The sequence below is a fragment of the Camelus dromedarius genome, chromosome 12 (genome assembly GCF_036321535.1).
Source record: "Camelus dromedarius isolate mCamDro1 chromosome 12, mCamDro1.pat, whole genome shotgun sequence".
Taxonomy (NCBI): domain Eukaryota; kingdom Metazoa; phylum Chordata; class Mammalia; order Artiodactyla; family Camelidae; genus Camelus; species Camelus dromedarius.
Genome location: NC_087447.1, coordinates 26,154,467 through 26,176,734, shown reverse-complemented (window position 1 = coordinate 26,176,734; position 22,268 = coordinate 26,154,467). Strand labels below are relative to the sequence as shown.

The window sequence follows — 22,268 nt, the reverse complement described above, 5'->3', positions numbered from 1 at the left end:
AGGAAGGATTCATGTAAAAAGTGCTTAAAGAAGTTTATTCTGATATAAATAGAGACAAATTCAGATTGTAAGACAACTGATCTGTCTTTTCAATAAGCCAATGACAGAAAAAGGGGGGAAAAAAACCAAGGTAGTAGTCGAGAATTGGGACTGCTATAGCTTAAAAGATATTTAAGAGATAGACCAACCAAGTACCATGTGTAGACTTTGAATGCTGATTCAAGCAAACTGACCATAAAAAGACATTTCTTAGACAACTAGGGAAATATAATTAAGGACTAAATTGGATAACATCAATGAATTGTTGATCATTTTGATGGAATAATGACACTATGGAGATGAAAGAAAAAGTTGCAAACTAAAGTACGCTTTAGGGATGCAAACTAAAGTATGCTTTAGGGATGAAAACTAAAGTATGTTGGTATGAAATGACAGAACCCTTGGGATTTGCTGGGGGCAAAAAAAAAGTGTTACCTCCTTCTAAATCCAAACAAACAAACAAATAAATACAAATATAGAAATAAATTGAGAAAATTGAGGTACAGTGATTAGAGTTTTCTGAATTTTGCTCAAAAAAGGAAAAAAAGAGGTAACACAATACCTTAATGGAATCGTTAATCAAAATAAAGTGCTTTGGCTATAAAAACTGGAGGATCTGAGCATAACTATCCATAAAAAGGAGTATGCAGGGAAAGGAAAAAGGAAAGTTTGAGAGCTAGAAAAGTTCAAAGGGGTGCCATTCTGATAGTACTGTAGAGGAAGGTTTTCAGAATAATACTTAATTTTTTGGTTTTAGGTATCCTTAGGGCCACACATAAGGTATGTTGGAATCAGGACCGAAAATCAGATCCTCTGAGTGTGATGCTTTTGTGTCTGCTATTAAACCTGACAAAATCCTATGGAGAATCTAATCCATATTTTTCCTTTTAGATTTTCAAAATTTCCTGTATCATTCAGTTATTTTTTATAGTTCAGACCACTATTAAATAATTTACCATATCAAAATATCTTATTTAATGTGCTTAGGGTTTGTCTTGACTGCTTCTCAAATTGAGATTTGGTGGAAGAAAGATTAAAAAAAAAGAAGAAAGCAACTCTAAGTGGTAACAACATCAAAACTACCTTAACATTTCCAAGTGAAACCCATATTATGCTGCCGAGAAATGAGATGCATTTTTCACCTCTATGTACAATGCAAGCAAAAGTGGTCAATATAAGGTAAGCAGAACAGAGATTTGACAACAGAAAGGAGCAACAGGACGAATGAAAAGGAGAAGGAAGATGACAAAAGCTAACAACAACAAAAAACTAAGTGCCCATTTGGAGTGCCCAGGAACTGCCTCAAAGCGAGCATTTTATTCTGCTTTTTCTGTAAGGTTGAAAGCAAGCATAGCTGCCCTGAGAATATATAGACTTGCTAAGACTTGCTGTTCTGCTTCTATCTAGTTAGCTATTTGGCCTTGATCCTTGGTTTGTTTTCTCATCTACAAAATGGGAATAATAACATCTGCCTTACTTGCTTCACTGGATTGAAGAGAAAGTGAAGAGAGGTTGTAAATGTGAAAGGACTTTGAAAAGTTTTCATTCTTTAAGGCAGTTAAGATCTAAAAGAAATAATTAAGTTGAACATCTTTTCCAGGAAAACTGTTAAAACTGAAATAGAAAAACTTTACTCAGCATAGGTTTTAGTTCTCTTAGGATGTGACCATTCGAAGGGAAGTGTAGGGACAAGGGAGAAATCAGGTCTCCTCATCTGTCTCACCTTCTCCCCATCCCAGTATTCACCCCACCCCCACCCCCATCCCGCGCCAGAGTAGTACGTTCGTCAACCACAAAAGGATTGGGAGCAGCGCTGCGAAGGGAAGCCGGAGGAAGCTTTGAAGGGAGGCCGAGGAAGCCCGGGGGGGTGGGGTGCTCGCTGAGGAAGAGGAAAGGAGCGTGGGACGGGGAGCCACCACAGGAGCGAGTTAGAACGAGGCGAAGGATCCCTTTTTCCACAGCTTGGGCACTTACTGCTGGCAAACTCCTTGGAAGCGGCGACTGGTTACCATAACGACCGCGTCCAAGAGGGCGGAGTGGCGCGGCGCTTCCGATAGGTGCCTCAGCCACAGCGGCTCGACTAGAAACGTGATTACGTCAGAGCAGTGACTTCCGGCGGAAGCTGAAGCCGGCTCCGAGGTCTGGCAGAGGATAAGCAAGGAGTTGACGCCGATGGCTCTTCGAAGTTTGGTAAGTATGATATCGAGTGAAGCCAGGAGAGGGTACCCGCCTGTAGCTGGGCGACAGAGCCGACTGTGAATACAGTGGGCTTCCGGGTCCCAATTTTGAGGAAGCCCCGGCTGTCTCGTTAAGTTGTCGGCTGTAGGAAGAGGTTGCCTGGGTCCAGAGCTCCGGGCGAGGTCTTCCGTCGCCTGGAGGGCTGGCGTGTCGTCCAGTGAACAGTTTCAGGAGCTCTTTCTTTGGGAGGCCTGAGTGCCTCTCCAATGTTCAGGAGACTCTTGCTACCAGCTGACTGGCTGTTTCGCTTGTTATTCTTTTAAGGTAATTTGAAAGAAAAGTGAATTGGAAAAATTAAGAGGGAGTGCTCCCAGATTCACTTTAATTCTTTGATATTTTGCTTTGCTTTTAAAAAATATTTATTCATTTTGTAAACATATATACAACTCTTGTAGTGTGTTTAGTGAGTACTTAACTGTGTTCTGTTTTTCGCAGAAATACCTTTCTTAGAGGATCATCCACTGTCGGGTTCATTATTGAATTCTATTTTTAAATACTGATGTGTATTCATTAACATGTAAGCATATATCATGAAACATCTAACAGGTTTTCTATACTTGTCTATATAATTGTACAGGATATTCCTGGGGCGTTCTAAATGAAAATATATGCTTCAGGTTTGCAGTGTAATCATGAATTGCTCAATTAAATACCAAATAGTAAAGCAGTTACTGGTTATTTCTTAGATACACGCAGACTGTAATGAGTTGTCATCAATATTTCTATTTAGCTGATCTAAGAAGGCCCACTTCTTGTTCGATGGATGATGGCATTTGAGCAGATACCAAAAAAGGATTGGTACCGTATTCTGGGGGCAGATCCAACTGCAAGCGTGTCAGACCTAAAACAAAAATATCAAAAACTCATATTAATGGTAAGACTTTTCTTTCAGATTCCAAATTTTGGGGGGGAAATCAGTTTTTTTATGTGATCAGAAATTTGGGTTTCCATAAAATGAGTATATGATATCAAAGCAGGACTCAAAGTATTACTTTGGTTAATTGAAAGTTTTAGTAATATTGTTTAAAAAAAATTGATTTGAGGTGGGATAGCTTGGTGGTTTGGATCACAAATGAGTCATGCTGATTGAGTTACAATCTTGATTCTACCACTAACCTTGAGAAGTTGGACAAATTATTTTCCCCTATATGTTCCTCATGGATTATTAAATGAAATAATCCATGTAAGACGCTTAGAAGTGTGTCATGTAATAAGCGACACTAACATCCAGTAGACACGAGGTGTTACACACTTGAAATTTGGCTAGTCTGAAATGAGATGTGCTGTTAGTGTAAAGTACACATTATATTTTGAAGACTTAGTACAAAAAAAGAATATAAAATAATCTAAAATTTTCATGTTGATTAAATATTGAAATGATAATATTTTGTATATATTAACTTTTTTGTATAATTTATACATAATATATACATAAATTTGCATATATAGTAAATATAATTATCAAAAAATGATTTCATGTGCTTTTTACTTTAACATTACATATGAAGTTTGCATTTATAGTTTGCATTGTGTTTCTGTTGAATAATACTAATTTAGACCAGTTGAACACTGTCCTTCATCTGACTCCATTCTTTTGTGAAATGAATTGTGGTACTTAGTAATAAATAGTATCTTTCTAAACTATTGTATTAATTTTTTTCAACTTACGTTGTGAGGTTTCTTAAGTCACTGTCAGTAACTATAATGGCCTCCAGTTAACTCAGTTTACAAAAGGAGTAGAGGACCATTATTTATATAGCATTAATTGTTTCTCTCGTTTTTATCAAATAGATCTATGAGATTTTGCCATTACTTAGGGTTTATTGTGAGAGACAGCAAATGTTTCACTTTCAAAAATATATTAATATCCCTGCTTTAGGTAAGAAGTTGAGCTAAATGATGTAAACTTTCTTTTGTCTCAGAATTTTAAAAATTTTTGTCAGTAAAATCAAGTAGACTTTTGAAAATTTTTCTAATACTGTATCATCCTTGTGGCTCCGTTAACTGGGAGATTAGGCTAGAAGAGTAGTTTGGGTCTAGATCATTGCAGGACATTGTAGGCCATGTTGACCTTTACTTTTACAAGAATCCATTTGCACTTGATATGGTGACATCTGTCAAACATCAAAGTACATGAACTATTTTGCATACCCTTTCATAATGTATTGGAGAGTTCCAGTTGCTCTACATCTCACCAACATTTGATGCTGTTAGTTTCTTTCACTTTTATTTGTTAGGGGTTTTTAAATTTTGCCTCCATTGACATTTTGGGCAGGATAATTCTTTGTTATTTGGGACTGTCCTGTGCATTGTAGGATGTTTAGCAGCATTCTACATGCCAGTAATAACTAAAAATGTCTCCTGGAGGTAAAAATTGGAAACCTCCCTGCCTCATTGAGAACCACTGTGCAATTCTGTGTTTATAGTGATATTTCATGGTAGTTTTATTTTGTATTTCTCTGATGACTAATGATGTTAGCCTCATTTTAAATGTGATTTTAGTCATTTATATTTTTTTCTTTTATGAAGTCTGTTATTTTAAAAATTAAATATAGTCTTGATATATGTATATATTGTGTATTTTCTCCTACTCTGTGGCTTGCTAGGTCATTTTCTTAATGGTGATTTTGATGAGCAGAAGTTTTGTTTTGGTGAAATACAATTTTTGTTTATGCTTAGTGCTTTCTGTGTCTTCTTTAAGAAGATCATGAAGGTATTCTCCTGTGTTTTCTCCTAGAAGGTTATAATTTACTTTTACCTTTAGACCTGTGATTTTTGTGTGTGGTGTGATACAGGAAGTCATGTTTTTATTTTTCCCTCAATATGGATATCCAGTTGTTCATCATTTATTGAAAAGATTTTTCTCTGTCCATTGGATTGTCTTGGCAATATAGGTCTATTTATGGACTCTATTCTGTTTGATATATTTGTTTAGCCTTTTATTAATACCTCTGTCTTGATTACAATAGATTTATAAGCAGTTTTTAAGTCATAAAGTTTCTCTAATTTTGTTCTTTTCAAATTTATTTTAGTTATTTTAGATTGTTTCCATGTACATAGAATCTTAGAATTAGCTTGCAAATTTCTGTTTTTAAAATCCTGCTTGAATTTTAATTGTGATTATACTGAATATATATCCACTTTAGCAGAATGGGCTTTTAACAATATTGAGTCTTCTAATCCATGAATATACTATATCTCTCCATTACTTAAGTCATCTTTAATTTCTCAGAATTTTTTAGAACATTCAATGTAGTGTTATACATCTCTCTTTGGGTTTATTTCTAATTTTTTGACATTTTTGATTCCCTGGTAAATTTTTTTCCTTTTAATTTTATTTCCTCAGTTATTTATTGATAGTATATAGACCTGTAGTTTATTTTTATATACTGATCTTGTATCCCACAATCTTGGTAATTTGCTTCTCAGTTGTCTTATAGCTGTTTTTGTAGATTCCTTAGAATTTTCCACCAACACACTTATGCCATTTGCAAATAAAGAAAGCTTTAATTCTTTGTAATCTGTATGCATTTTATTTATTTTTCTTTCCTTAATGCACAAGTTACGTGTTTCTATTATAATGTTCAGTTAAAGTGGTGAGAGGAAATATCCTTGCCTTGTTCCTGGCTTTAGGGAGGAAACTTTCAATATTTTACTACTAAATATAATGTTAGTGTTTTTTAAGGTGCCCTTTATCAGATTGGGGAAATTTTTCCTATTCCTAGCTGCTGAGAGTAATTACCATGAATAAGTATTAAATTGTTAGTTTTTTTTACATTTATTGAAGTTTGCATGTATTAATTTTCCTTCTTTAATCTGTTCATGTACTGAATTACATTGATTTTTCTTATGTTAAATTTATTTTGCATTCCTGGGATAAACAAATCTCACTTGTTGATGAAATACTATGGTTTTTATATATTGCAGGATTCTAGTTGCTGTTATCTTGTTAAGGATTTTTATGTCTAGATTCATACTGTATACTGGTGTAATTTTGTTTTCTTGTATGTCTGTGTCTAAATTTAGCATCATGGTTATGCTGGCTCTGTAAAATATTTGGGAAATGATTCCATCTTCTCTCTTTTCTGAAAAAGTTTGTGTAAGATCGCTGTTATTTCTTATTTAAGTGTTTAATAGAATTTACTAGGGAAGTCATCTGGGCCTGAGGTTTACCTTGTGGGAAGTGTTTGCAATTATGAATTTAATTATTTTTAGAGGCTATGGGGCTATTCAAATGTTACATTTCCTGTTTCATCAGTATAGGTGAGTTGTATTTTTTAAGAATTTGTCCATTTTATTTATGAAGTCTAATTTACTGTCATAATGTTCATACTATTTCCTTATTATCCTTTTATTGCTGTAAGATGTGTGGTTTTGTCTTCTCTTTCATTCTTTATATTGGTAATTTGTGTTTTCTATTTATTTTTTCCTGATGAGTCTTGCTAGAAGTTTAAATCTTTGTCAAGAATCGACTTTTACTTTGTTGATATTTTTATATTGTTTGTTTACTTCTCTTCACTTGATTTCTGCTTTTAATTTTATGATATCCTTCCTTCTACTTCCTTGCTTTTCTTTCCTAGCTTATTAATGTAGAAACATGCATTATTGATTATACCCTTGTCATCTTTTTCTTGCATACTTACATAGTCACTTAAAGCTATAAATTTTTCTCTAAGCCAGAAGCACTGCTTTAGCCACATTCCACAAATTTTGATATGTATTTTCATTATTCAGTTCAAAATATTTAAAATTTTCTCCTGTAATAGTTTTTTTTGGCATGTGAGTTACTAGGAAGCAAATTGTTTAATTTCTAAATATTAGAAGTATTCAGATCTTTCTATTATTGAGTTTTAATTTAATTCTGTTGTGGTTAGAGGATATACTTGGTATAATTTCATTCTTCTATATTTATTAAAACTTTTTTATGGCCCAAGATATGGTCTATCTTAGTGAATGTTTCCATGCACTTGAATAATATGTATTCTGCTGTTGTTGGATATAGTGTTTTATAAATGTCTATTAGGTCAAGTTGATAGTGTTGTTCAAGTATTTTATATCCTTACTGATTTTTGTCATCTACTTGTTTTATCAGTTTCTGAGAGAAGGATGTTAATGTCTTCAGCTGTGATTGTGGATTTGTCTATTTTTCTCTTTAATTCTATTAATATTTATTTATTTTGGGATCTTTTCTTAAATTAGGTGCATATGTTTTTTATTTTTATGTCTTCATGAATTTGAACCTTTCATCATTATAAAATCCCCCTCTGTATATCTCATAGTACTGTTCTCGAGGTCTACTTTGGTATTTCTCTGGTCACACCAGCTTTCTTATACTTATGTTTATATGATTTATCTTTTCCCACCTTCTCACTTCCAGTCAGTCTCTTTTATGTTTAAAGGATGTTTTCTTGTATGTAATGGGTAATTGGAACCTTAAAAAAAATTTCAGTCTGTCCATCTCTGCCTTTTTATGGGGATGTTTATTCTATTTACATTTTCCCTTCAAATTAGTGAAATGTAATTGACATAATATTGGGTAAGTTTAAGGCATACAACATGACGATTTGATACACATATGTATTGTGAAATAGTTAATACAATAAGCATAGTTAGCACATCCATCACCTCACATTGTTACCTGTGTGTGGGTTTGTGTATGTATGTATGTGTGTGTGTGTGTGTGTGTGTGTGTGTGTTGTGAGAAGATTTAAGATCTCTTAGCTACTTTCAAGTATGCAATACAGTATTGTTAACTGTAGTCACAATGCTGTACATTAGATCCTCAGAACTTATTTCTCTTCTAACTGGGACTTTGACCAACACCTAATTTCTCCCACTCCCTAGTTAATTTCCATTTGATATAATTATTTACAGTGTTTAGGTTTAAATCTATAATGTTTTTGGTTTTGATTGTGTCTTGTTTGCTCTTTGTTCCTCTGTTTTGCTTTTCTTTTCATCTTTTTGGGTGAGTCAGTTATTTTTTGGTATTTTATTTTCTCTGTTGAATTTTTAGTTATGTTTCTATGTATGTTTTTTAGTAATTGTTCAAAAGATTGTAATGTGCATCTTTAAGTTATCAAGTTTACCTTCAAAAAATATTATTACTTCACAGTGTAAGAATCTCGTAACAGTACACTTCCATTTACCACCCTCTTTTCCTTTTCTTATTTTCATGTTTTATCTCTATGTATTCTACAAACACCATAGTATAGTGTTATTGTTTTATTTTAAATATTACTACTCAATTGTTTCTGTTGAGAAGTCAGCTATAATTCTTGTCCTCATTTCTTTCTTTTCAGTGTCTTTTTTTCCTTTGGTTGCTTTCAAGATTTTTTTCTTTATCTTTTGATTGTAGTGGTTTCTCCCCTGTGTGCCTAAAATGTGGTTACATTATACTTACCCTGTCTAGGGTTACTGAGCTTCTTGTATTTTTGGTTGATGTCTTTCTGTCAGTGGGTTTGGAATGTTTTCAGCCATTATGCCCCTGGTAACCATAAGTTTTGTTTTCTATGTCTGAGTCTGTTTCTGTTTATAAATAAGTTCATTGCCTCATTTTTCTTTTTAAAGTTCCACGTATAAGTGATATCCTATATGGTATTTTCTTTCTCTTTCTGGCTTACTTCTCTTAGATGTTTGCAGTTTTAGCCAGCTGGGCAGATGGTTCTGATGCATAGCCAAGTGTAGGACCTCTGTCCTGTGTGCCTGCAAATGTGAGGAACTGAAGTCTTGGTGAAGGAGGATAAAAGTGAGAAAAGACGGAAAAAGACACTTAAAAGGAGGAATGATTGGCCTATCTTCAGATAAGCTATGCTGTGCTGGCTTCTTGTGGAGAGATGGACTGTGGAGGTGGGGCCAGTAGATACTATGGAAAGGAGGGTTGCGAAGGGGGAAAGACACTATTGCTGGGCATTCCAAGGGTGAAATCTCTTCCTCCAGGCAGACACACTTTGCTAAATGATAAATTTAATTGCTCAGCCCTACATGTAATACAGCAGCATTTGACATAGTTTATCACACTCTCTGGTGTATTTTCTTCAGTTGTGTCCTAGGGCATGATATATTTCTGATGTACCTCCTACTAAAACCATTTCTGGAAAGTAATCGACACTCATTAAGTATTTGTTCATTGAGTGAACTATATGAGTGTAATCACCTTTATGTTTTAATTGTTCTGTCGACAATTTTATCTTTGTAGTTTTAACTTCTATGAACTCTGCTCGATTTGCTGAATTTCCTTTGTGTGTGTGTGTGTGTGTGTGTGTGTTTGTGGCCTACTATTACTGTTTTCGGGATAGAATGTCTTTATCTTTCTAAGGTTAATAATTTTTAAGTTGTCTTTTTTTCTCCCTTTGAGTTCTTTTTGTTCGTTTGGTTTTGGGTTTTTCCTTCCATTTGTTACAGAAGCTATTTTCATATATTTGATGATCCTTGGTCATCTGTTCATATTTAAGAATAAAATGTTACAAGCTTATTCAGAGGCCCCTTTGCATGACTGGGGGGCTTTCATCAGGTAGGATTAATCATTTTGTTGGATGACCCCAAATATGCAGTATCTGAATCCATTTCCCAGCTGGGAATTCTCAAATATCCTGCCTGGGAAGATGGGAACTTGGACTTGTACTGCTTCCTGTATCAACTTTCCTTTTTCCTTCTGTTTTCAGTGCACATTGCATTCTGCCCCTCAAAATGGTGTCCTAAAATCTAAAACTTTCTCTGGTCTATCTCTACACAGCAAGCCTGATTTTCTGCTGTGGCAGGAGCGAATGGATGCCTGCATAGTAGATGGTTCTGTGATGAGGACAGCTGGACCTCTATTTCTTTGGAAGTCTCAACCAATCTTCCTGTTTAGTCCTGCCTCTCAGCCCCACTCTCGGAGGTACTTAGTGCCTTCAGTTCCTCAGTTTTTCTGGCCTGTGAATGAATGAATTCTCATCTTGTTGTCTCTTGGTCCAGGCTTAGGTTTCTGTTTTCTTAAGTAAACTGGATTGGTTACCACTGATTGATCAGTTTTCTGTCTTCTCAAATTTTGATGTCTTATCTGCTGTTTCTTTTCTTTCATTAATATTTATACTGAATAAATTTATGACTTTGCCTTTTAAATTTATTATTATTCCTGTGCTGTTAATTTAGTGAAGTTTTGGGAGGGAGCAGGGATAAATATGTGTATGAATTTGCCATTTAGTAGAAGTTCTGCGTTATTCTCATTTGCCTTTAGAGGCCACTTTCCTTGGCCGTATGCCGTATGCTCTCTTTCCATGGTCCAGTGTGCCCCATTCCCTACCTCACCTGATTAACTCTTGTTCATTGTTTCAAAACTATCTTAGTTGTAATCCCTGCCTCCCCTGCTCCCTGCCATGCCTCCCTTCCTCTGCTCCCTGCCATGCCTCCCTTCCTCGTGGGAACCTTCCCCTAGTAGAAGTGTTTATTTAATGTTATTTAGAAGTGTTTGTTTAGTGTTACTTCTCTAGGTCAAGAGAGGTATAGCAGGCAGGTAAGGAGAATACCGGTAACTAAAAGTGTGATTAAAGGTTTTTTTCCTGCTTTTCTTTTTAGAGATAGAAGAGACGAGCATGTTTAACTTTTATGAGAAGTAGAGAGAAAGCTTGGGATTGAAATTATAGGAGAGAGAGTAACTGACAAATGGCAGAAGGGGGTGAGATCTAAAGCATAGGTGGAAGGATTAGCTTTAGATAAGAGAAGGGATGAGCCTGTCTCTGTTGTTACAGGAGAGGAAAGTTGGATCTAAGAACTGGTTCACTTACTAGTTTGGTGGCAGTAAGGTGATGAGCTCTCATTGGTGGTTTCTTTTTTTTTCTCTGTAAAGATGAAAAGTTATCTGTTGAGAAAGGAAATCAAATAGCAAATTATGGTAGAGATAATTCTAGCTAGTGTTATTGTGGGAAGGCTCCCTTTAGGTAACTGAGTGGACTGATAGCAGCAAGAAGTACCAGCCAACAGCAAACTGCAGAAAGCAACCAGACCTATAGGAGGTACCATAACAATCAGCCAAGCATCTTGGCCTCCTGTAGCCTGGGTTGCAGTGTCTTTAGTCCCTATTTAAAGCTTAGCATGATAACTTATATTTAGCATTGTGGCCATGGGTTAAATTATGTTCAGTATATTCTGTTTAAGAAGGCACGAAAGTATGTGATAGTAAGTATATAATTGGTCACGTGTGTTGTACTTTATACTAGTTTGTACTTCATAGTTCATAAATGCAGTCACATCTTATTTGGTTTTACCCTCTCAGTAGTCCTGTAAGGAAGGTAATAGTATCCCCATATTTGCAGTTGAGAAAACTAAGGCTTAGTTATAGTTAAGTGGTTTGTCTCAAACGCACAATTAGGGAGGCCTAAAATCTAGGCTTGATCACATATCCTCTGCCTCTAGAATCTCTCCCATTATATTAGACCAGAATTGCCATCCTGAAGGGTTTACAGTTGTTTAAAGGCATAATTTTCAGTTTTCTGGATTTCAGTGAAATACCTCTTTCATATACGGTTAATGAAGTATTACGGAAGGTCGGACATAATTACTACTCTCTGTTTTAATTTTGAAGTGATCTAGATTATATATGGCTTACAGAGCAAGATTTATTTTCCTTATTCTTTTTGTGTAAGTTTAGAATTTCTAATAGAATTGAGATGGAGAAAATTATAAGGGAAAACTACTACTTACTATGTTTATCAGAATTTTTTTCAAAATCAGACTTTTAAAGTTCATAATCTTGCTTTCCAATTTGAATTACCATATTTTCTCAGTCTTTTTTTCAACAATGTTACAGAACAGTTGAAAATAAAATTACATTTGACAAATACCATTCTGTATCTAATTTTATAAAAAGGCACATTTATTATATGTATTTCTCCAAGTTCAGAAGTCTTTGAATTTAACACCTCCTACATAATTAGTTGTTGGGAAAAAATATTGCTAAATCGTAGGCTGCTAAGTTTACAATACATGTTGATTTAGTAAATACTGTTTCCTTATTTCAATTTTTGTAAGCATAGTACTTATTCAAGGTCCTAATTCTGAAAAAATTCTTATTAACTAATTGAGATATTTTAGAATGCTTTAAAGGTACATGTAAATGTAAAGCACAGGGTGACTTTGAAAGACATTTACTTGACATGCTGTTTAGTCTGTTGCCTAATAAAATTGCTATATAAAAAAAAGGTTAATTGAATCAGCATTCCTAGCAGTGTTTTATTAATAGGGTCTTGACTTCTTAATAAAAGCACATTGCTCTTCTTTTCTCCCGATGAATCAATTTTTGAAGTATTTTTTAGTTTTCTACTAACACAAGTTAAGTGATAATTCATTGCTTTAAAATGGTTTAGGGTCAAGAATGATTATATTATTCCTATATTTTTTGCAGTTATACATGTGAAAATTGTTGTTTACTGAGGATAAAGCTTCCCCCCAAAAGCTTTGTCAAATTGAAAATTGGGGGTCTTTTCCCATTGATGCTGATAATATTACAGGATACCTTTCAGCTGCAGAAGAATTATTGTGTTGGAAAATTATATGCTGCTGTTACAGTATGTTCATAATCTTAAAGAAAATCCATGTAATTTGAGGCTGAAGTGTGCAGGGTGCTCTTATTCCTAACATTGGAAGGGTATAGAATACCACTTAACACTTATATGGGCATTAAGATGTTCTCTTTTGATTATAAGTGGTTATATATATAGACTAGCATTAAGCTCATTATGTAGTACATTTTAGCATCTTGAAAAAGAAAGTAGAAAGGGTACCTGTGCTATAGGGAAGGAAATTACCACAGCAGAAAAGAAGGGAGCTAAGAACAATTCTTTTCTGAGGGTGATAGAACTATCCTATATCTTGTTTTGGTGAATGTTACTTAACTATATACAATTATTAAAATTAATCAGACCATACACTTGAAATGAGTAGTATGTAAATTATTCCTCAATGAAAAAGGAAACAAAATGAATCTTTAAAGGTGTGAGGTGGAAAAATCCCTTATAATGGATTAAATTTCTCATGGAATATTTCTGAAACACAGTCTTTCTTTTGAATAATGTCATAGGCCACAAGTTGAATCATTGAAATGAGCAGAAAGTTGTTAAAATTTTCTATTTCTAATTTTTGACTGTTTCCTTAAGATGAAGGTTTTGATTTTACAGTTAATAGATTAGCTAACTTAAGGTAAGCCTTTACTTCTGTAGAGTGAAGTGAATCATCAAAAAGTTCTTTTGATCTAAAAAAAACTTAGTGAAAAAAATTTTTGGATGAAAAAATTCAGCTTGGATGAGTTTTGAAAACTGAATTGATTAGATTTTCAGTCATGAAACATTTCGTTTTGTATTATTTAAGGCTCTTTTTTGCAAGCAGTAAAAACTACCTCCTGCCAAGTGCAAAGATGGCTATTAGAAGAATTTTGTGGGTCTCACAGACACTGTATAATCACGACCATATCAAGAACAGAACATTTTCATCATCCTGGGAAGTTCTGTTATGCTCCTTCTTCCCACTGCAGCTGTGGATCTGCTTTCACTGTCACTGTAGACTTCTTTAGGTACTACTTCAAGCTCTAAAAATTTCTTGTGGTTTTATTTGACCTCTAATGAACCAAATTGGTTATGATTTTTAAGGAGAGGTGAGTTTATCTCTGTACCTATTCCTTATCATAACATATTACATACTTTCCACAAAAATGTTTTGTAAGAAGTCTAGTTAGCACATTTTGGGTATAAGTGAGTTGTTTGGGTTTTCTATGATTTAAAAATAGTAACTATCATCTTGCAAAATATTCATAAAACAATGCCATCCAAGATAGGAAACACCATTAAAATTTCCCTTCAAGTCTATCATGGATTTCAGCTCTTTAATCCCCTTTTACTCCTATATTTTCAAATTCACTTGATAATAACTAATAATTTATGTTATACACAGGCTTGAATTATTTTCTGTCACAAATAAAATTAATGCTGTTGTGCCCATGTTTTCTACTAATTAAAAATCAAATAGATTCTTAAACTCAGTAATGGAATATAAAGCCCCTCTATTATATTTTAAAATTAGTTAAATGCATGGATTTAGATCTATTTATGAGGGGCGAAAGATTCCTTGAGTTTGTCTTTAGTTATTCGTTCATCCACTCACTCAACATTTATTAGGATTAGTATCTACTGTATTTCTAGGCACTATTCTAGATGCTATGGATATAACAGAGTTTATTGTTAGGAGGAAGACACAGATGTTTAAATAATATTAATTGTAATCAATGCTGTGATGTATACAGTACAGGTATACGCTGGAGATATTTTGAGTTTGGTTTCAGACCACTGTGATAAAGCAAATATCTCGATAAAATGAGTCACGTGTATTTTTTGGTTTCCTGGTTCATATAAAAGTTATGTTTACACTATATTGTAGTCCGTTTAATGTGCAGTAGCATTATGTCTTGAAAAACAATGCACATACCTTAATTAAAAATACTTCTTATTGCTAAAAATGCTAATAACCATCATCAGAGCCTTCAGCCAGTAGAGGATCTTGCCTCAGTGTTGATGGCTACTGACTGGTCAGGATGGTGGTTGCAGAAGTATGGAGTGGATGTAGCAATTTCTTAAAATAAGACAACAGTGAAGTTTGCTGCATGGATTGACTCTGTTTCACAAATGATTCTTTGTAGCACATAGTGCTGTTTGATATCATTTTATCCACAGTAGAACATCTTTCAAAATTGAAATCGGTTCTTTCAAATCCTCTACTGCTTTATCAACTAAGTTTATGTAATGTTCTAAATCCTTTGTTTTCATTTCACCAGTCTTCACAGCATCTTCGCCAAGAATAGATTCCATCTCAAAAAACTATTCTTTGCTCATCCATAAGAAGCAGTTCTACATCTGTTTTGTCACGAGATTGCAGCAGTTCAGTCACATCTTCAGGTTCCATTTCTAATTCTAGTTCTCTTGCTATTTGTACCACATCTGAAGTTGCTTCCTCCACTGAAATCTTGAATTCCTCAGAGTCATCCATGAGGGCTGGAATCAACTTCCAAACTCCTATTAATGTTAATATTTTGACCTCTTTCCGTGAATCATGAATGTTCTTAATGGCATCTAGTGTGGTAAATCCTCTCCAGAAAGTTTTCAATTTACTTTGCCCAGATCCATTAGAGGAATCACTATCTAGGGCAGTTATATATAGTCTTATTGAAACATGCTTCTTAAATAATAAGACTTGAAATTCAAAATTACTCCCTGATCCATGGGCTGCATAATGGATGTTGTGTTAGCAGGCATGGAAAAGAGCATTAATATTATTGTCCATCCCCATCAGAACTCTTGGGTGACCAGCTGCATTGTCAATTGGGTGGTAATATTTTGAAAGGGATCTTTTTTTTTATTTGATGAGCACTAGGTCTTAACAGTGATCTTAAAACATTTGGTAAACCATGTTGTCAACAGACGTTCTGTCATCCAACCTTCCTTGTTCCATTTATAGAGTACAGGCAGAGTAGATGTACTGTAATTCTTAAGGGCCCGAGGATTTTCAAAACGGAAAGTAAGCGTTGGCTTCAGCTTAAAGTTACCAGCTGTCTTAAGTCCCTAACAAAAGAATCAGCTTGTCCTTTTAAGTTTTGAAGTCAGGCATTGACTTAGCTATGCATGTCCTTGATGGCACCTTCTGCCAAAAGAAGGCTATTTGTTTGTCTACACTGAAAATCTGCTTTTTTCAATTAATAAAGCAGCCATCTTCATTAATTATCTGAGCTAGACCTTTTAGATAGCTTGTTACAGCTTCTGCATCAGCATTTGCTACATCAGCTTGCACTTTTATGTTACTAGATGGCTTTTTTCTTTAAATCTCATGAACCAACCTCTGCTAACTTCAAACTTTTCTTCTGCAGCTGCCCCACCTCTTTCAGCCTTCATAGAATTACAGAGAGTTAAGGCCCTGCTCTGGATTGGGTTTGGTTTTGGGGAATATTGTCGCTGGTTGGATCTTCTGTCCAGACCACTCAGACTTTCTCCATGTCAGCAATAAGGCTGTTTTGCTTTCTTATCATTCATGTCCTCACTGAAGTAGCTCTTTTAGTTTCCTTCAAGAACTTTTCCTTTGAATTCATTCACATGTTGACTGACTGGTGCCAGAGGCCTAGCTTTCAGCTTATTTGGATTTTGACATGCCTTCCTTACTAAGCTTAATCATTTCCAGCTCATGATTTAAAGTGAGAGGCGTGTGACTCTTCCTTTTACTTCAACACTTAGAGTCCATTGTTTGGTTATTAATTGGCCCAATTTCAGTATTGTGTCTCAGGGAATAGAGAAGCCCAAAGAGAGGGAGAGAGACGGGGACCAGCTGGTCAGTGGAGCAGAACACACACAACATTATTAAGTTAGCTATCTTACATGGGTGTGGTTTGTGGCACTTCAAAACAATTACAATAGTATCATCAAAGATCACTGATCACAGATCACTATGACAGATATAATAATGATGAAAAAGTTTGAAATGTTGAGAGAATTACCAAAATGTGACACAGAGACACAAAGAGAGCAACTGCTGCTGGAAAAATGGCACTGAGACTTGTTCAATGTAGGGTTACCACAAACCTTTAATTTGTAAAAAACATAATATCTGCAAAGTACAGCAAAATAGAGCACAAATAAAATGATACATGCCTGTATATAAATTCTAAAATGTGATTGCATGGTGAAGTCTGTATAGCATTGTGATTAAGAATCCTGGCTTTGTATCACTTTGCCATGCCTTTGAGTCTCACTGTGCCATTATGATTTGTGTGACTCAAGAGGAGTGACAACCTCTCTGAGCCTCAATTCCTTCATTTACAAAAATTGAGAGAAAGGTTTTTCTTATTCTTTTCTTTTTCATAAAGATTAAATGAAATAATGTAAAGTATTTACCCAGTGTCTTGCATGCAGTTCCTTACTATAATTTATCACCATCACCAGAAATTATGTACAAGATGCAGCTAGCAAGCCATGCAGGACCATATAAAAAGACTGCATAATGATCATGCAAATTTAAATATCAGTGTTCAGCCAAACAAAAGTTAAAAATGGTCAGATTACGTTTTGGATGTGTGCTCTTTGTCATGTGTTCATTCCTGTATATGTTACGCATTTATGTATACTTATATATCGCTGTATAGAGTTGTAGTCATGAAAATTCAAGTACTATACTTAATGGAAAATTGAAAGATTTTCAAGAGTAGTTTTGATTAAATTGCATTTTCATATTGCCTTTGGACCTTGACATCTATGAAAACACTTCTGTAAGTGTTCAGTTAAATAACTTAGTGCTGTGTTGTGAAGTTAGTGCTATTGCCAGATTGCAGACACAGGAGAGCAGGGTTACACAGCAGATTGCACAGTAGTTTGTGGAAGAGAAATGCTCCCCCCGTCCCAGGTTGCTATATTGTAAGGAAAGAAGGACAAGGGCCAGTAAGTGTGGGAACATAACCTGCTCACACTGGCCTCAGTCCCTCGTCCTAATGTAACAGCGTGGGTCTCTCCTGCACAGCTAGGTGTTAGACTCAATTTTAGCTTTCATGTTTTCCGTTCCAGTAACCTGTTCTTTCTTCCTCTAGTCAGTCCCTCCCTGATGTGTGTAACCACCTTAAGTCAAACAGGATTATCAAAATGAAAGTTCATTTCCAGGGTACTTTCCAGAATAGGTGAAATACCCTTGGAGCAAAAGCGCCCCCCACCCTTTGTCCTTGATCTGTTTTCCTTTCAGTTTTGGCCTGGAATTCCTTACTGTCTGCTTTTAAGTGTTTTTAAATATATATACTTATACTGATATTTTAGTTGTTTTCAGTGGGAAGGTTGGTTTGAATAACTGAGCCCCACCACTGTTGTAAACAAGTCCTCTTGTTCTTCCCATTCCTTCCCAATCAAGTGGAAGGGAGTCCACTTCCCATTAAGATACAACTCAGTGACTCCTTCCTGAAGTTTTCACTTGCAGCTAGTCAGAAAGTCTCCCCTTACATGTTCCACTGATACACTGTAATTCTGTTATCCCACTGACCACATTCTGTCTTTACTGTAATTACTTAGGCCTATAGCTGCCTCTCAGCTAGAGGTAAAGTCCTTGGAGGCAGGAATCCTGTCTGTTATTTTTCTATCCTTGGAAGCCCCAACTTTGTGTACTATATATAATACACTCTCTCTGCGTGCATTGGTTGATTGCACTGGGTTTTGCTCAAGTAGAATGGAAGGGTTAAGAAGGGAGTTGGCTCCCATTATTTTGGCCTCTGTGTGGGTTGCAGTACTGTTCTCCCTTTTTTGTTATTTCTTATGGGTTCAGTGATAATGTTAGATAGTCCTTGACCCATGTGAACTGATGACAAAATAGAGCCACAGCACGGGAAGTGATTTGACCTGTGACAGTCTTTGAGCTGATGTTTTGTCTACACCTGTCCTCAGGCTGTCCAGCTGTTACATTTCATTTTTAATAATTCAGCCAAGAGTGTGGAACCTCTATCACTTCAGGTTTTCAGTAATCTGAGGACATATTTTTGAGAACTTTGAATAGTGTTGAGAGGAGAATAGTGAGGTCAGGAAGAATAAATGTATGCTAGTTAAAGGACAGTATGTGAAAAACAAAATAGGGAATGTAAGTGTATAGTTTTCAGTTTATTAAGATAAAGAACACTTTTCTTATGAAGGAAGAATTAATAGTCATTAAAATTAAAAGACTAAGTTTTTTAAAAACCTCAGTTACCCATTTTAATATATCTTTTAGTTTGGACATGACTGCTTCATAATCACAGTGGCTCTTACATACTATCTTGTAATTTAAAATATTATTTAACAATAATGTGACAAATTATTCTACAATCCTAATATTAGGCTTTTAGTAAGTCAGTGTTTAGATGAGCTTCAGATGGTGAAGTACTCTCTACTGGAGCAGTTGTATTGTTGTGTAATAAGAAAGGACAGAAAAACTGGTTATTTAATCATGTTTTGTTTTAGCCATGATCTTTTCAGATACATTAAGCAAATTTAGAATTTACTCTTATAATAGACTTTCTGCATAACTCCCTAAAACTCTGTGACTATTTAGATATCCCTGTTCTGTAAGTGCCGTCTTACACACATACTGTAAGAATGTACCACTAAAGAATCTGAAATAAATTACATATTAAAAGATACCTGTTGGTTGGTTGTTTTGTGTTAAAATGTATGAAGGTCCTGGAAATGTAAACGTTAAGTCACTCACGGTTCTGCCATTTGATTGACTGTGATCCCTCTGAGAGTGAAGTAAAGTAAATGTTATAACTTGAATTATTGTTGAAAGGTTGTTCCTTTTCCAAGTTAAGTAAATGGCCACTAAAATCACTAAAAATCTGAAGAAGTTTCTTGAATTATTTTTCCTTCCCTCTTTTGATAAGGTTATAAAAAGTTGATAGTAATAATGTAATATTAATAAGGCCTACACCTAATATTTATTTAAACCCAGAAAAAGATTAGAAAGGGGGTCTGTTTACCAGGTGCTTAAATATTTAAGTTGTAAGTTAAGCTAACATAATATTAAATAAAATCTGATCTGTTATCTTATCTGGAAAAATATATTTTCATGACAAATACACCTAGAAAGCCAGGATCAAATTTAGAGTTCTTTGAGTCCTTGGAGTTCTGTGCCAGAATGCAGCAGGGCAGAGAAATTCACACTTGTCCTACCTCCCCACTCTTCCTACCCCCACTGCAGGCGTCACTACAGGCTAAGCTTCTTCTGACTTGAGGCTGTTTGTGCAGGGAATTCCTGTGTTCTAAGCCCCTAAGAGAAAAGGGTAGGGCATGGCTGGAAGAGGGACATAGATTCCTCATGGGCAGATCCTCTTAACTAAGGACTTCATGGGGGATGGCGGGAGAGAAAGGGCAGAGAGAGCTTTCAAAGGCGATGGAGTGTGAAATGTAGTATGTATTTATATTATTATACAGTTGTTGTAGTTACGTTCTGTAAAGTTGCTGCAAACACAAAATTAGCAAATATGTAAACACTTCTCATAGGGGAAATACAAAGTTAGTTTCCTCTGAGCTTCTGGTCACGTTTTCAGCAATGTAACCTTGTCTTATGTGTACTTCTGTTTAAAGACACTTTTTTTTAAAATATGTATTGTTGATTCATTAACATTGAACTCAGGGCCAGCAGCTCTGTAACTCATGCCTGAAGGAAGAAGCTTCACTAAAATATGTAATTTCCCTCATAAGGCATGTCCCAGATTTCTGGTGCATGGGAGCAGTAGACAGCACTTAATGCTCTATGCTTGAGAATCATTTTAAATAGCAAAATTACAGCAAAAAACATAAAATGTGAAAAATGTGGAACTAAATAGACTGCAAAAAGGACACTTATTTACATGCGGTATGAGAACTAAAACATGAAGGCCTGGTTTGATTCCAGTTAGGGACGTGCATGTCAGGTGATTCAAATTCTTCACCACTCTGCATGTCTCTGAATGACTGCAAAAGCATCACAATTTTGGGGTTACAAATAAATTTTGGGGTTACAAATAAATTTTAGCAAGCAGGTGAATTTACAAATGTAGAATCCGTGAACAGTGAGAATCTCTTGTGTTTGTATTATATTTATGTTGAAGGGCTTACTGTGGCCTCCCTGTCATGCCACACCCCATTTTAAAAATACTTAAATTGTATTCAGAATATGTTCCCTCACATTATATCACTTGATTTTTACAAAACACTGTGAGATGTATAAAAGACAGATAATTTTATTCATTAAGTATTTATTGACTGTCCTATATGTGCCAGGCACTGTGCTAGGTGCTACAGATATAATTAGTGGTAATATGATGGACAAAGGTCCTCACTTTTGTGAGTAGCTTATAGATTAGCAAGATTTCTTTCCATTTTTCAGGTGAGGAAATTTTGTACCATTAAATAACTTTTATTATAAATGACTAGTGATAACGAAGCCAGAATAAGAATTCAGTTTTTCATATTTTATGATCAGTCCTGCTCCAGTTACTCTTTTCTCCTCTCTGTCTTACATTCTCCCTTTCCATTTGCTTTTCCCACTCATCCAGTAAAATGTCTTTCAAAAATATTCTCCTTTGGCCTTCACTACGCTGGCTGTCACTCCACTCTTCCACCTAGCCAGACATTACTTGACTACATGTATTTGCTTTTCAGCCCACTCTTTCACCACTGCCCTTCTTCTGAATGGTGCCTCCTAAAGTAGCCAGTGTCTCTTACTTGCCATATTTAGTGGATTGACTGTGACATTTGCTGCTGTCACAGATCTTGCCTGTCTTGGAACTTTCTTCCTTGGGTTTCTCTGGAGCCTGTTTCCTGATTACTGCTTTCTAGTATCTTTTCCTTTATCTGATGTAAATGTTACTGTCCTTCAAAGTTTTATCTCTGTCTTTCTTCACTTATTACCAAATCAGGGACTCTTAATCTGAGGCCCAGGTATTTTTGGAGGTTTTGATCCCTCAATTGTATGCAAAATAGTGTGTGGATTTTTTTCTCCTCTCCCCAGCCTTTTTATCAGATTCATGGAGGAGTTGAGAACACAAAAAAAGTTGAGGACTGCTCTCTGTGTATTCCTGTAGCTTTACCTGCTTCACAGGTGACTTCCAAGTTTATGTCCCCAGGTTCCCACCTTTCCCCTTGTCTGCCTCCTCCTGCCTTCATCCTCAGCATCCTTAGCATAGTTCCTTAGGAATATTATAGTAGTGTAGTAGTTTCCTTATTGCAGGTCCCCCTACCTCTCCTCTCCACCCATTCCATTCCACCATCAGGTTAGATTTTTTGTCTTTGAAACAAGTAAGCAGGGAAAAGTCCATGTTTCTTAGCATGAAGTTCCTTTATGGTCTGAATCTAGTCTGCCTTGTCAGCTTCACTTCTCATTACTTTGCTACTCAGTGGTTCTTTTGCTCATTCCCAGCGTAGCTTACAGTTCTGCTTTTCATAACTCTCATGTCCATTACTTAGTACGTTCTTGTTTTATATTTGCTGTTTCTCCAC

General features: G+C 35.3%; 2 protein-coding genes across 3 annotated transcripts in view; one reads left to right on the top strand and one right to left on the bottom strand.

The window, feature by feature from the left end:
- The window catches only part of DCDC1 (doublecortin domain containing 1), a 381,054-nt gene extending 378,935 nt beyond the window's left edge, over window positions 1-2,119 (bottom strand). The window contains exon 1 of the mRNA XM_064492479.1: window positions 2,014-2,119. The gene's annotated coding sequence lies outside the window, so the exon portion shown is untranslated. The remainder of the gene's footprint in view (window positions 1-2,013) is intronic.
- Window positions 2,120-2,140: 21 nt separating this feature from the next.
- DNAJC24 (DnaJ heat shock protein family (Hsp40) member C24) overlaps window positions 2,141-22,268 on the top strand; it is a 47,138-nt gene continuing 27,010 nt past the window's right edge. The window contains exons 1-2 of one of the 2 annotated variants that reach the window (XM_064492481.1): window positions 2,141-2,229; window positions 3,008-3,151. In XM_064492481.1, coding sequence (XP_064348551.1) covers window positions 3,041-3,151 — 111 coding nt within the window. In that variant the 5' untranslated portion in view covers window positions 2,141-2,229; window positions 3,008-3,040. The remainder of the gene's footprint in view (window positions 2,230-3,007; window positions 3,152-22,268) is intronic. The other variant, XM_011000389.3, reaches the window with a different exon arrangement.